The sequence below is a fragment of the Cryptomeria japonica genome, chromosome 3 (assembly GCF_030272615.1).
Source record: "Cryptomeria japonica chromosome 3, Sugi_1.0, whole genome shotgun sequence".
Lineage (NCBI taxonomy): Eukaryota > Viridiplantae > Streptophyta > Pinopsida > Cupressales > Cupressaceae > Cryptomeria > Cryptomeria japonica.
Genome location: NC_081407.1, coordinates 331917867 through 331934945, shown reverse-complemented (window position 1 = coordinate 331934945; position 17079 = coordinate 331917867). Strand labels below are relative to the sequence as shown.

Sequence of the window (17079 nt, the reverse complement as noted above, 5' to 3'; positions counted from 1 at the left end):
TGGTGATGACCATTATGTCAATGGCACCAGCGGCTGTTGCTGCAATTTTATTCAATTTGAATTTAGTGAGTAAAATTAGAGTGAATTCCCTGGGGTTTACAGTTTCCAGCTCTAATGGCTTGCTTCCCATGTGCGGTGAATTTGCAAGGAAGAGGTTCCACATTTGATTCTCAACAGGGACTCATGAGAATGAGAAAGAGAGGATTGTGAATGAGAAAAGGTCTCTTGCAGTTCACACCTTGATGAACCCATGTATAATGATGGCACATAATCACCTTTTTTTTTAAAAACCTTGTGTTCGTCGGAATTCCAACATGAAATATGAAAACTGCACTATCGGCAAAAGTCAACCAGATGGTAACACAACTAGAAGCATGCCATCAAGATATAATACATCGGAGAAGTCCATTGGCATAACGCAAGTAGTGACAAAGCATAGATCTCATATTTCCAATAGCTGATGATTTTATCGGTAAGACTTTTCCCGCTGGACACTAGCAAGCGTAAAAAGCATCAGCAAAGGTTAAGATGATATAGGGTCAAATCTTATGCTCAGGAGACATAACATATCGGGAGGAGCTATGCCAAGGGAAAAGACATCTGGAAAATTATACTCATCGCCTGAACACATTTTTAAGATATCCCAATGGTTGATGAGACTAGTGAGATAACTTGCACCAATCAGCAGGAAGAGAGGTCATCGGCTTATGTTATCTCGATGAGAAAGAAGACATCCAAAGGCTTTGAAAATCACCAGAACGACATATGGCGATCAACAGGTAAAATCTATTTTTGTCAGAATGTCGAGGTGAAATTTCAAGATGTCGGTTTTTAGTTGGAATTCTGACGTGAAATTTTACCACATCGGAATTTCGATGAACATGGAGCAATTTTTGAAAAAAAAAATAAATTTAATCTGACAAAGAAAAAGAAATCCCATAGATCGTTGGAAATGCTCGTCGAAATTTGAGTCCAAATGTATTACTGAGTTAGAGAGAAGACAAAAGGGAACTAAAGAAGAGTCTTCTCTTGATAGCTTGTAGAAGATCATAGAAGGTATGAGAACAATGAATACAAACTATTTGAACCTTCTTTCACATTATGATCACCTTCTCAACTTAGTTGAGATCTATTCAGATTCCTTGAGAAGGAAAGAGGAGGAAATTGATAAAGTTTGTTTACAATTGAGCATGTCTCACTTTTCCTTACATAATGTGGGGAATTCCATTATAGTTCCATTTGTGAACCATTAGTATGATGCAAGAACCTTGGAGGTCAAATAGATCATTGAGGGGATTGATCAAATCTATAAGTATGAGATGCTACATTATGACTTCAGCACCTTCCTGATTGTCCTCAGTTTACGATATGGAGAGAAGCATGTTGGTTGTAGTATCCTAGCACCTTCCTCATGGGTTTTACCTCCTACTGCATTGATTGATTGTTTTAATATGTTTCTGATCATAGTTCTGTTAGATTAGACTTTGAGGGAAATGACTTTTGATATGGATAGGAGAGATTGGGATTGTCAAATTAGAGTTAGAGGATGGGAAAATGATGATTTCTTGCCCTCCTTGGGCAGTAAGATACCTTTTACTCCATCTGGGATTTGGTTTACTGATTACATGGTGTTGTTTTGATCTATGCCAATAGTTTTATAGGGGTTGGTATTTGTTATTATGCACTTATGTTGGGCATCATTCATATCTATAGAATACCACTCTAGGTGGATTGGATTGTCCATGACTCAGACACATTGGACTTGGTCACATACTTAGGGATCATTGAAGAATTAGGCACAAGGTCTTACATGGGTTCCATTGAGATTATCAATGGACAGCCTGGTCAGGAGGAAATGATTCCTTCCGAGTCTTGCACGCAGGACCTAAGTACTATTTCAGCCACTATCCAGGCAATGGGTGGCACTCATGGTCGTAATGTTGATGAATTTTTTCTTCCTGCATTGAGTGGTGAGTCATCTTTAGAGCGTTAGACCTCGACTGCATACTGAGGTGTGTTCATTAGTTTACCTTTAGCCCACATACACAAGATTTAACTATATCATTGATGACACAGAAAGGTGGTTAAAATAAGGGGTGTTAGGGTCCACTCTAGTATGATATATTTTTGATGACCAGTGATAAGTCCAAGTTTGGCCTTGGTCTCTCAATTTGTTCTCTCCAACTAGTTGCCTACAAAAAAAGGTGTTTGAGATTTGGTTCGATTGGACTATAGAGGTTACAAGAGTAGTGCAATGTCAATGTGGTAGATTTACTCCTTCTATCAAGGACTCATAGTGTGGTAGTGTTGTTGCTGCTACCCCCTATTTTAAAATACATAGGAGACTATTACAGTTGTTGCAAGTGGATTGGTGGTAAATTATGAATAGGATTTGGTTTCTCATTGAGTTGAGGTTGTAGTTTGAATTTTTAGACTTCTATAATTACATATTTGAGCACTCATAGATGTCTATGCAGACAGTTGTAGGAGACCCTTGGGGCATAGTAAAATTATCCCCCACTTCCACATGGGAGAGGTTGATTCACTACAGACACTTCAAAATATTAGTGCATTTTCCACAAGACAAAAAATGCATGAGAGTAATGACATTGGATTATTGCTGCACTCGAGATCATTCCCTCGACACATGAAGATTAGATGTCAGTGGTATGAATCTAGTGGGTGGCAATAGAGACATTTCTTGGTGTGCACTTTGTAGAGGTGTCAATGATTAATCTTCTTCATTTTTTAGGATGCTATTGGGCAAGATGCTTGGATTGATTTTTTATGGTGGATGAGCAAGGTATTTTTTAGTTGCCCAAGATCGTGATTAACAGTGAATTTGTTCATATGAACATTCCCGAGTTTCCTTGGTAGAGTATATCTCATGGGAATGATTTCTTCTCTCTTAGAAAATTTAGTTTTGGTTTTGATAATGTTTCCTATATCAGGTTCCAAGGGATGACAGTGCAGTTTGAGTATGATGGTTTACCGATATGATATTTGGATTCCAGTTACAGTAGAATCTAAAAAATTAGAGATAATAATTGTTCCAGTTATGTAGTTTCATTATATCTTAGTTTTTGTATCTCATAGTTACAATATTTTTTTATATTGGTGCAAATAAAAAGAATTCACAATTCATTAAACTACTGAGCAAACAAAAAATTAGACCATTAATATCACAACCAACATGGTCCATTACATGCTTGGACACTACAATTTTTTTTTCCAAACTTAATCGACCGAGCATTTTGTTCTGGAACTTATAAGTGTTGAATTCATAATTTATTAAATCACGATAGTGATGAAAACTATATACCATCACTTATGCTTGCACTCAAAGGTGGTAAGCTCTTGAGGCCAAGATCCCCATTAGACCTAGACCTAATCCTCAAGGGTTCATTCCCAATGACCCTGCCTACATATCCCTATAGGGAAAGACAAAGGATTCATGGTTAACCCCTGAAGTTTAAAGGGATTTATTCTCTCCTTTTAAATGATATATTTGAACTCTCTTCAAACCAAAACTATTTATTAAAAATTATCCTAGCAATAATAACAAAATATCCAATTGTGTTCAAATAGTGTACATACATATACAATTACATCAGGGGTCATCACATACCTAGTGACTAGAATTTACATAATGAGGAATTGACATATCCATAACAACTAGCTACCACTTGCCCAGAGTTCATACTGAATAAAACAAATACCGGTTCACTGCACACTACACATTGGGACACATTATTTTTCCCAATCTCCTACATCAACAAGTAAGTGGGAACAAGATTCAATGCATCCCATAATACATTGAGTGCATGTCCTCATCCTAACAAATTCAAGTATACCACTTCCACATAATTATATGTCCAAATTATGCAAGAGTTGGTCTAATTCTTATCTACCCATTCTTCATTAGAAGATCCAAATAATAAGACACGCCATTCCTAGAGTTGATAACTGCATTCATAGAAAGGAGCTCAATTTGATAAATTATGGATAAACATATCCACGTTAATCCACGCCATAAGAAAATCAACAGTGAGTGAGGTGCCTACTACCATTAACACTAAACTCAAAGTAGCCAAAGCAATGTTGGGCCTAGTACTCATGACTACAAAATTCAGATTGCTTGAAAAATAGTAGAGTAATAATCAGAATGCATGTTTTCCTCCCATTCCATCCATTCCTGAGAAGGGAGGAAACAAATTTCATACAACTTGAGCTCATAAACTCACCTTCTCACAATAAAAATATTTGCATCTACCAAGCTTGGCCCTTCACTATAGTCATAATCTCCATACCTTGCTTTGATTCCTTGCATATACTTTTTCCTCAGACCCACCTTTCTCTTCTATTTCTTGAAGCTCAACAAGGCCGAAGTGTTGGACCTAACTATAGTTGTAGCTCTCATAACTTCTATAGCTATGAATATATGACTTGTTATTTACCAAACAAAACAAGAAAGGGAATTGCACAGATATCAACAGATTTGCAAAGAGGGGAAAATAAAAGACATAGTGCATTGAACGTTGTATGCATGATCATCTTGTATTGAAAGGTCAATGCTCTTTTGAAAATTATAATATAAAAAAACCGTCTATGAAGATGGTAATATAATTGCATGCAAGAGTTGGATGTAAGAAAGCCTTTTGAGCTTCACATCAGATAATGGAGCGACGTTGTAGTTGAGTAAGCCTGAGATGTAGCCGAGACATTGGGCAAACTCCATTATCAAATTGGTTTCCATTTATTTTTCCTTATTCTTGTTGATTATAATATATTGATTTCATTTCATGAGTTGTTAATTAGTATTTCATTAAGTTGATAACTAATTAAATGAAACCACTTATGTAATTTCAAGGGTTAAATAACATAGCCACACAATTTTGTTTATGATTGGGAAAAAACTGTAATTTGAGTTAGGTGCAAATTTCATTTTTTAAGCCTTAATTACAAATCACTTTTTCCTTGATGGAAGTAGTGACAACTCTTCTAATTAAGAAATATTTTGAGGAGATTTCTAAACATACCTAATTAGCTTAGTTCTTTTCCATCGAAGAAACATTTGCCTAAATTAAGAAAAGAAGTAAATATTACTTACCCAAGTTAATAAAATATATATGGAATGAATGTTCAAAACAAATAAAGTTATTGGGAGAGTCTCACAACATACATTTTAATCCTCTAGAAGATAGATTGAAATGACTTGTTTTAAATTAAAATGCCATTATTGAAGCTATCCAAAAAGATCCTTCATGGAAATAACTAGGCATAGTATGGTTTTTCCTTGTCCCTATTTTCCATAGAACAAACCAAAGTCATTTCTTCCTTTCTAAGCACAATCACAAAAAACTATAGTTATCAACAAATTTATCATACATCAATTGGCTGCACAAAATTAAGAATGCTCTAAAATGATATAGATACTCATCAAATTGTCATATGCTCTTCTAGAGAGGTGAATTTGAGGGCCTAGGAACAACTTTGAACAACTATTTCTTTATGTTTTCCTACATAAAATAGTGACTGAAAGATAGTTTATTAAATATTATTAGGATCAAGAATTCAAATTTACATCTCATCCATATTACAATGTATTAAATATTTAGCTTATTTATATTGGTTAAATTGTCTTTTGATTGTTGTAATGAAAAATATTTAAGGGTATTGTCTATTAATAATGCAAATTTAGATCCATTATTATATATTATCAAATGATAAACAATAACATGTTTAAGAATAGTCTATAAAATTAATGAACAAAATATTTTAAATATAATGGTTTCATTTCAGACAATTTTAAGGTTAAATGTTTTAAAAATGAGATAGACTGATACAAGGGTTGGATTTTTTTTTGGTACTTTTATTTTATTAAATTAATTTGGTTAGATTAAATGTATTTATTATTTTCTCCCATATGTAACTATAGACAAAAGGTTATTTGTAACTAATGATTAATATTTTTTTAAATCACATTAAAAATCTATTTCCAAGAATTTCACATGTTCTTTTTCCATTTGGAAAACAAATATGTTCCCCAAATTACTATGATTTAAGAGGATGGTATAGATTTTAAATCCAAGAAATTTTTATTTTTACCTACTTTCTACACATCATAAATTACTTTTTACCTCTTTTTTGTCCAAGCTAACTTGTTGCACAGATCCTACCATTTATGTTCCAAGCCAAATATGATTCCAACTAATACAAAACATTATTGTCAATGAAATAATTTTTGTCTTCATATAAATGTAATAACCTTTCAATACTGGATTGTCTTTTCGATTTCCAATGAGGACATAAATGTAGTGCTTCCTTCACAAGATTGCCTAACTTGTATGGGCTTGGGTATACAACACTCTTTCATAGAGTTTTCCTAAATCAGATAGATTCAAGGGAATACAACTCTCTTTCTGAGAGTTTGCCAAAAGTTGTATGGTTCTTACATATTTTCAAAGAAATGAAATTTTTATATGATTTATAATGTGTTTACAGTAGCACCAATTCTACTTTGGTTATTGTCCTCTGAATTGACAAAATAATTTAGATCAGTGATGTCAGAGCCTCTTGGATCCTTTTAGATGCATCTACAAAAGTTTTTCACTTCTTAGATTTTGTTGGTAAGACATGGATGTCCTTCCTCTGTTCCACATAGTCATTTCCCTTACTTCATGCTGTTCTCACCATAAATCACTTTCCTTCGAGTTACCCGCTCACTGCATCACTTTAGACCATGGCAGATTCCATGGGCACGTAGAAAAATGAGATGGATGAGAGTAAAGATTTAACCGCTCACAAACTATGCAAAGCTCACCACCAGATTGTTTTCCGCTACCATTTTTTGGAAGATTTCCATTTAATGCGGGTTCAAATCTCTTGTAGCAGCGCTGGCCATAATTGCTCCGCAATCCAATCAATGATGTCTTGTTTTTGAAAGTTGAAGTGCGAGCGCCACAACGAAGGAAAGGAAGAGCCGAATGAAGGTGTAAGAGGGTATTTACTGTATGTCTACACGAAATTTCAAGAAAGCAGAAGTGTTTGGTTTCTATTTCAACATTCACAAAAGCAATAGAACTACTTTTGGATTCTATTTTAGCATTCATTGTGGCAGCATTCATTATCCAATATCCAAGCGAGATAGTCAGTTTCCTTCAGTAGGATTTCATCTTTCGTTTGTGGAGATAGTTGGAGGAGATGGCCACAAGTTTTGAATGAAAGCAAAAGCAACGGACAAGGATAACTTCCTATGGAATTCAAAGTGTCAACACTAAAAAATAAACGGAAGTAACAGCTCTTCATGTCAACGGTAAAGCTCTTCAGAGCGAATGGAAGATAAAACATCCACACGATGCCCTCATCACAAAATATTCAGTCGCATGCCAGAATTTTATTTGGTTGATGATCGAGAAATGGGGTCTATTGTCTTTCAAGAAGGGAGTAATGATCAGAAATAAGTCAAAGTATTAAATATTTAATCTTTAATTAATTTTTGTCTTTATATAAATATAATAACCTTTCAATACTGGATTGTCTTTTCGACTTCGGATGAGGACATAAATGTAGTGGTTGTTCAGCTTATTTGAAAGCTTATAAATAAGCCCAATTCGAATCCAATTGCAACGAGTTGGAGAATAGTTACAAGAATACAACTCTTAGGATGAGTTTGTCAAACTATGACATACATCTCGTCTATCGAGTTTGCCAATTCAGCTCTCATGGAGTGCACAGCATACAGCTTCACAAGATTACCTAGCTTGTATGGGCTCGGGCATACAAATCTCTATCATAGAGTTTGCCCAAATTGGATAGATTCAAGGACATAAAACTCTCTTTCACAAAATTTGCCAAAAATTGTATGGTTAAATATTTTCAATGAAATGAAATTTTTATATAATTTATTATGTGTTTACAATACCACCAATTCTACTTTAGGTATTGTCCTCTGAATTGACAAAATAATTCAGATCACTATATTCCCAAGCATTCTTTTAATTCATAATGAAATGCATATATTGACCTCTCTTCAGCCTAATCTTCAATCTTTTTGTTTTGCAGGGGTTTTCTCTGTCTTCACATGAATCTGTAACAGCTCAGACTTCAAATTCCGAAGTGATGTGTTCAATACTCTCCTGGATAACAAGTGTAAGCAATAAATATCAGAACAATAAAATAATAAACTAATGACATTCTAACTAAATAGTTTAATGAACCACTCGCGTTGATGATTGATGATATATATGTAATGACAAACTGTGCGCAAATGAAGATTGTCTTAGGATTGCTTTACTTTTTTCGGTCTCGGTTTGATTATAGCATTTAAAAGTGCAAAAATTAATTTGGGCAGACAACTTATTAATAAATATAATAGATTATATATGATTTTCAAATAAAAAATATTAAATAAATTTTGATGTATAAAATACTTAAATTTATATTTCTTTCATGTTGACTGTTCTTAACATAAAAAATAGGCATAGCTTGATTTTACTCTTTTTTTTTTTTTTTTTAAATTTTTTCTTTCCACATGGACTGTTCTTAACCCAAAAGTTAGATGATTAAGTGAGGTACTTCATGTCAAATGTCTGGAAAGAAGTAAGGATAATGTAACCCAATAATAAAATAAAAATATGCTTTATAATAATTTAATTGGTTACATATGATTTCAAAAGAAAAAAATAAATTTGAATAGATCCTGATGCTCCATACATTTAAGATATAGCTTAATTTTTATCTTATTTATTTTAATTAATTTTTCCTCCATGTCGGCTGCTCATAACCCAAAAAAATATATGATAATTAAACAAGGTACTCCATGTCAAAATGCCTATAAAAAGGAGTGAGAATAATATAACCCAACAAAGAGAAAAATATACTCTCTTAATCCAACATTCCAAGAATACAAGCCATTAGTAATTGGGAAGCTCAAGAGCTGAACGAAATGGAGATAGAATTAAACGAAATGGAGCTAAAATCTGTTACAGCACTTGAAAGAGGCAGAGACGACCATGATATATCTAAGTTGGGTCGGGATATGAAGGAAATGGTATTTGCAAAGCTTTCATTTGAAACAATCTGTAGTTCTCGGGCAGTTTGTAAAGAATGGAATTCCATATTGTCTTCACATAGTTTTCTATCACTGCCCATCCAAAATCCATGGCTTCTTATCTGTGATAAAAAAATAGATGGAAATTGGTCCTGCATGGCCTACCATTTTTCGGCACAAAAATGGATTCCACTCCCTCTCTATTTTCTCCCAAATCTTCGGCACCACAATATAAGAGATTTATCAGGCACAGGGCAAGGGTTACTGCTTTTTCGAGAAACGCCCACTCCACAATTATTTGTTTGCAATCCCCTCATAAAATCTTACAGAGAGATAAAGTTAGATTTGACTGACAAATTTATCCATATTGTAGAGCGAGGAAACAACGGGCCTTATTTAGTAGTGTGGTCCCACTCTAATTTGTTTTTCTTCCAGATTTACCACTACTTTCAAGACTCATGGAGGATTAAGTTTCAGTTCGAAGGGGAAAGTGTGTCTAATATATTATGTCGTGAAATTGTTGAGTGCAATGGCGTTATTTTCTGGAGGGGAATATCGCCTCGGACTATTGTAGGTTACAATATCAAAGATGAGGGTTTCATCAAGCCTGTTACAGTAGCTCCATTACCTCATCAAATGGATGGACCTGATGTCCATATTTTGTCTATGGTTTCATATGGTAACTCCGTTCTTGTGGTGGGGTTCACAACACCAATTCGGCCGCTTCGCAGAACTATTATACTTGACAGGCCGATGTTTGCTAACTGTCCGATGTTTGTTGGAATGGTTATCTGGGAGCTGTTTGAGGATGAGGATGAGGAAGATGAGTTGGTTTGGAAGTGGGAAGAGTTTGCAAGTATGCCATTGCCTCAATTTCTAAAGGAAGGGGATCAGATCTGTGTTTGTGTAGGAGATTACCTGTGCTTTAGCAGTAAATGGGGAGGTGAAAGTGCAACGGTGTTTGCATATAATCTAAAGGAAGGGTTTTGGCATTGCCTTCCTCCGTGTAATAGTTATTACAGGGAGGAACGGATGATCATGTCGTTTGAACCGAAGTTCAACAGTTATCCGATCTTAGGAAAATCAAGAGAATGAGAGATTAGGTGATTATGATGATGATAATTTGGGAAAAAAATTGGATAATATGATTTTTGTGATAAGTGTCGTATAATGGTTAATTTTTATTTTGAATATATTGTAATGATTTGTTCAATGTATATGTTTTTAATGTATATGTTTTTTTTGTTTTGGATTAAATAGATACAGTATGGATTACTTTATTACTTTATGTAATGATAAATTTAATTTTTTTTTATAATTTTTTTTTGTGATGTGTTTCAGAAAATTAGATAAACATTTTTTAAAAGTGAAAAAGGTGTTTTATATTGTTTTTAAAATAAATAATTAATATTTTTTAATGATTAATAATTTTAAATATGTATGCAAAAATATATGTTTATATATTTATTATTATTAATTGAAAATTATAGATAAATATTTCTATTAATTTAAGATTAAGAAAAAAATACATTTTAAATAAGAAAATGAGAAAAAAATGCAGATCTATAAATTCACATTTTTTATATTTTAAACTCCTAAAAAATATAATCTCAAAATTCAAAATTATCTTTACATGTAAGTCAAGTTACACATTTCGCAAGAAAGAAATTATTTAAAATTAGCACTATCATATAGTCTAGATATAAGGAAAAATGATATAGAGTATTATAGAGGGACCTAATGTCCACCTTTATGTACAAAAGAGATGTTGTTAGGTAAGAAAAAAATGGCAATTTTTTTCTCTTTGATAGTTCAAGAGATTCCCTTGGTGCAATATTCTTTAGAAGGATTCACATACCTAAGGTATAAATGATACCTCTAGTAGTATTCACTAGTGGTATTCTCTCATCTTCCTCTTAATATATTGGCACCGTTCGTTCAATATTATAAGGTGTGGAAGAAAAAATATACCCATTGACACATTTACACTAGTATTAAGTGACACATTTTATAAGAATGCATTTTAATTTGGCATGGACCTCCTATTGAAAAATTAATGTTTACATCCACTACCTTGTAATATTAAAATCAATCAATTTTTCAATAATAACTGAGTATTGCAATAGCGACATGAAGGTTTATGTTTTTTTATTAAATTAATTGGGGAAGGGCCCTATTCCATTACAAATAAGAAGTTCAACATAAAAAAAAAAAAGCTAATGTATAGAAAAACAATGTGGTTTCCAAAAAAGAGACAATAACACAACACAATAATGTTGAAGCAGACTAAAATTGTCCACAAAGAAGGAAAAAAATGGGCTATTACAATTAGAGGAGGGACCCCAACAGTGGGCCTTACAGACAATCAAAGTGTTCTACATATGGAGGGAATGAATTTTTTCTTGCAATGAACAACAGTCCAAGAACAAGCATCTTTATTAGGAAAAGTTAAAGTAGTAATGGTGGACGAACCATCAAAGATAGTAGATGAGTCAAGTAGGTGGGCAACCAAATTTTGATAGGGAACCTAATAGTTTTAGGACAACAATGTGTCAAGAAGCATAGATGTAATGAGGCCCAATAGAGAGACCACCAAAAGGGGACAAGGAGGGGTTACATGACTAGGAACAACATAACTGTCAAAATTAGGGTTGAAGGGGTAGGAATAACATTGGGCACTAAGATAGGTAAAATAGTAGGAGAAGATGGTGTGTAATCACAAAAACCCTAGAGAAACTAAACATATAATCTAGAAAAGATAGAAAGTAACAACAACACATTACATTACATTAACTCATTAGTCATTATATATACATATATATACATACATACATACATATGTATGTATATATGTATATATCTACACACACCCACACACACACACACACACACACACACACATATATATATATACATATATATACACATATATATACATATACATGTATGTATATATAGCATGTATATACACACACACACACACATATATATACACATATATATACACATATATACATATACATATATATACATATACATATATTTACATACATATACATATACATACAGACATATACATAAATATATGCATATATACATACATATATGTATGTATATGTATACATGCATACATACATACATACATGTGTGTGCGTATCTATCTATATATGTATATATGTATGTATATATGTATGTATGTATGTATATATATATATACATATATGTAGATACACACACATAGATATGTGTGTGTTCCTGTGTGTGTGTGTGTGTGTCTCTCTCTCTATATATATACATTTATGTGTATATGTATATATGTATATATATGCTATCTTTTTATATCTCTTTGATATGCAATTGTCCATCTTACTAATTCTTGAGCATTTTTTCATCTTGATGATGGATCATAGAGTGTGATCCGAAATGTATAATCAAAACCAGAAGCAAGAATAACAATTATCATGGATTGTGGAAAAACAATTTATTTTATAGAAATAGAGTGTTGGGATTGAACATAGAGAAAAAAAGCTTTCAATATAGAGGAGACTCACATATTGAAATAAATCTCAACAATAACCTGAAAAATCCCCATGCATAGCAAATGAAGTTCTAATAATAATATTATCCAAAATTCTTTTCTAAATTTTAGAAGACAATTTCCAAACACTGAGTAGACAATATTTCCTTTTGGAAATTCAACATATAAAATTAAATACAAAGACAAGAAAACCTCCAACCTAGAAATTAGAAGAATGGTCTAAATCTGAAAGAAATTTGATGTGCAACCATAATCCAAAAATGCCAATGCAATCTATAGAAACAAAGAAAATTCCAAAACACAATCCACATCAAACAATTCCATACAAAACTTCTTCAAAACCAGAAAGCAATTCTTCTCCCCCAAAATTCCAAATCACCAATTTATCTAGAAAAATATTAAAACAACTCTCCAAATTTCAGCCAATGTGTAAGGACCCACTAGTCCTAACCCTAATTTATCCTTCATAATTGAATAATAATTACAATCTAATTAAATTTCCATTAATGCACATGTGAGATTTAATTTAACTAACATGCATTCAAATAAATTAAGGAAACTTAATATTTATGGTAAAGTTTGCATGAATCAACATGAAATTAGATTAACATGCAAAAATTCATAATTAATGTACCATAATTAAGTTAACTAATCAAAATTAAGTGCGAACATGCATGCATTATGAAACAAAAATTAACCAAAAGAAAGTCAATCATGCACAAAAAGATGCATGTTAGTGGGTTATTAGGTTAGTGGTTTTCTCGTCTTTCTATTAGTTACATATTACATGGCAACTTTCTGTCACATTTACATCATTAGACCTCATAGGTCCTCTACATAGCTTTTTCATGAGACCATTCTGGTCAATTACAAAAAAGATACAATACAATATACATTTTACAATTATTACATATGATTTCTATGATTCTCTATCTCTAGATGTAAATCTGCAAACCTAACCTCCATCTACAAACCTGAAATTTGAAAGCTAGAGTAAACTGTCTGTGACTAAGACTTTTGGGAGGAATATATAAGTCATGCATTCACAACTGATAACTACAAATCAGTTATGCTCATTTAAACTCCCTAATATCTAAATTTTTAAATTAATTTATCAAGCTGAAAACTTATAAGTAATTAGATATATCATTCGAAAGACACATAGGAGGTAATTTCTTAGCTTCTCTTTAAAAAATTAAAAATCTTACACAGGTATCCGACTTAGGAAGACCACCAAATCTCCCTCTCTACGCTTGAAAGGTAATTTTATGAAATTGTTGTTGTTCCATGTCTTCTTACTATGTTTTTTTATGAATTTTGAAATTAAAATATTGTGAAAATTAACAATTTGTGCTGAAGGATGAACCGATACAAGCTTTCTCCCAAATCACACCCTTCTCTCTCCCTTCCTTAGAAAATTTAGAAAGGGGCGATTTGTTGTTCATATTGGTTTTTATGGTTTGCATGATAAGAAATTCACATTCCTTGTAGACATCTCTCTTTCCCTCCTCACTCCACACCTTGCTGAGTTGACTACGTTGTTCTTATAATTTGATTTCCTGGTTGTCGATATCCCTTTCCAAAATCAAACTTGGTCAAATCTTTAAGGATGGACATCGATTTCTTTTGAAATCAAATCATGCTGCCTGGTAGAATGTAAGGGATGTGACTGAAAGTTTTAGTTAGTTTGATGTGTAATTAGTAAAAAGAATAACCCCTTTCTCTCATTCATTCCCTGCGAAGTATAGCAACCTGTAGGTGTGATGGTTCTGGTCTGCATGTAAGGTCAATGCCTCTCCTCCCCTTCTCACCACGCTTGGCTGGAGTGCAATGTGAGTTTCATTACTTTCTTATTTTGTTTGGCTCAACAAATGACATTGATTAATTCCAGCTAATACTATCGACCTACCTGGCAGTATGGAGAAGAGGTGATGTGAAGTATAGAATTGTTTGATTTGCAGTAAGCAAAGAATCACCTCTTCTCTCTTTCTTTTTCCATTTGCAAATCACACCTTCCAAATTGTTTACTGGAAATACTTGCCAAAAGCCAAAATTTCATCAATTTCCTTTTTTTTTTTTTTCTTAGCTGGAATCATTTTATCTTAATTACTGTCTATGATGGATGCATTGGAAAGATGTAGTTGATTATGAGTTAACACAGGAAGGGTAATTTTTTTGTTCACCTATCCCAACAACTTAAAATTGGCCATGCATACATAGGTTTCATTCCTTCTAGTTGATTCTTATTTTCTAGGAAATTCCATCGTGAGGGATGGGAGCTTATCATGAGCACTGGGAAGCCTAAGCTTCATTTGGTTGGGTGGATAAAACATTTGGGTCATATATCTGTCTTCTAAATTTGAAGATGGAGGTGACTCCAATGGCAATGGAGACAACACATAAGGAGACAAAGAATTATAGAAATCATATGTAATAATTGTAAAATGTATATTGTATTTTATCTTTATTGTAATTGACCTGAATGATCTCATGAAAAAGCTATGTAATGAACCTATGACGTCTAATGATTTAAATGTGACAGAAAGTTACCATATAATATGTAACAGAATGAAGAGAAAACTGTTAGGATTCCCAAAGATACTGAGAGGGGGGGGTGGGGGAGGTGAATCAGTATCTAACCGGTAAACAAATTTTCTGACCTTATTAAATAAATTGCATTCCAAAACAGTGTACCGGTAAACAAGAATTAATGTAGTAAATATGAACAAAAAACACAACATAGAAAGCAAACCATAACACAAGATTTTTGGCGAGGAAATCCGGTGTGGGAAAAACTCTGTGGGATTTGTGACCCACAATATTCACTCACTGGCCAATGAATGGATATTACTTACAATAGTGGTTCCTGCACATGCAGGAAGGCCAACTGCCTAGAGCTCACTGCTCAATTACAAAAGGAAGTCTCACTAACTTACAAAATGGATTATGGAAATCTAATGTGATGTACTACTACAAAAGCATCTGCTATGCCAGGTTCAGTACCAGTTTAAGCTCATACAACAACCATTAACCTTACTCCAGAATCTACCTTAATATTTGCTCATCATATCCATCCTATATCTATGTGTATATCCGAAATGATCTTCAAGATCTCATACTTATATATGAGACTTATTACAATATGCCATGTCGGCTTACAAAAAGATATTATAATTAAATACAATATACAATAATCAAAATCTTGTCGGCTGGGGTGTCGGTAATCATCTTTGTCGCTGTCGGTGAATTATCTACCAGTGTAGAGTCAGTGGGTGTCGGTGCTTGCTGATGCCATGGGATTGCAAGGTTGCCATCAATGATAATACCTTCAATCATCTACAATTATCATTGGAGTGTGTAATGCTAACAATATCCTCCTTCGGCATTGATGGCAACACCAATGAAAAAAATTCAAAATTGTATCTAAAAATTGAAGTCCAAAAATCTTACCAAAACTATGTGCTCCCCTTGAGAAGATGATCTCTAAGTCAATGAATTTTTCTCTTCTCTACTACTCCCCCTTTGACATCAATGACAAAGGTTATCAAAATTTCAATTGAGTGTAGTTATCAGCTAGAACCCTGTAACTGGTTGGTTACAATCTGAAAAAGGTCTGCTAATACAAGATTCAGGCTCTCAGTGAACCTATCACCGTCCTTCAATGTTGTCTCTGTTCTTTGAATGGTATCGGTGAGGTGATGCATTTTCTCTTTTGATGTCTTCAGTCCTTGAACAAGTGCCTGTGATATCTCTTTCCTTAAAGAGATGAGGTAATCCAATTTGGGACCGAGACTGCTTTTAAGTTCTTTTGCCTTGTATTTTATTATTTCCTTTTCTTTCTCTAATTTTTCAAGTTTCTCCTCAAAACCTGCTATCTCCTGCTCTATAACTGATATTGGTTTGAAGGAACCATTGATCTTGTCAGCTATATCATTTATTTCTTTGTGCACTTTACTGATCTTCTTGTCTATATCCAGTGTCAAAATATTAGTCTTTTATGTGTCTCTGTACAATTCCTTAAACTCCATTATTGTTTTGCTTAGTGCCAGTAGGAGGGTGTCAATGTGTCCCATGCACTTCTTTATTGTCTCATCAAAGAATTTCTCTTTTTCCTTATTCACTTTCTCTCTAAATGTCTCCTCATTTATTTGTTCCACTATCAATATGTTACCAGTGATATACTTAGACAATGTGTCTAATTGACTTAAAGAATCTTTATTGTCCACATTGCACTTGGGTGCAATCAATTTTAGAATAGGAATGGTATCATCAATAGCTTTATATGCTAGTGTATTACAATCTGTGATTTTCTTAATTGAATCCAACAATACCTCTGTCACATTAGTTGGTTTGAATTCTGTCATGGAAGAACTAGATGATTGTCCAACTACCTTAACAATCTGCATTCCACTGGTGTGAGTAACTTCTTTGCTTGTATTGACCTCTGGTAGGTCAGTTTGTTTCTACATTTCTATCAGCAAAGGCTTAG

At 33.2% G+C, this 17079-nt stretch overlaps 1 protein-coding gene across 1 annotated transcript; it reads left to right on the top strand.

Annotated features, from left to right (window-relative positions):
* The first annotated feature begins 8947 nt into the window (after positions 1-8947).
* On the top strand, positions 8948-10147 carry LOC131067192 (F-box/kelch-repeat protein At5g15710-like). The gene has a single exon (XM_058002142.2). It carries the CDS (start codon positions 8948-8950, stop codon positions 10145-10147), a length of 1200 nt encoding a protein of 399 aa, XP_057858125.2.
* The last annotated feature ends 6932 nt before the right edge of the window (positions 10148-17079 follow it).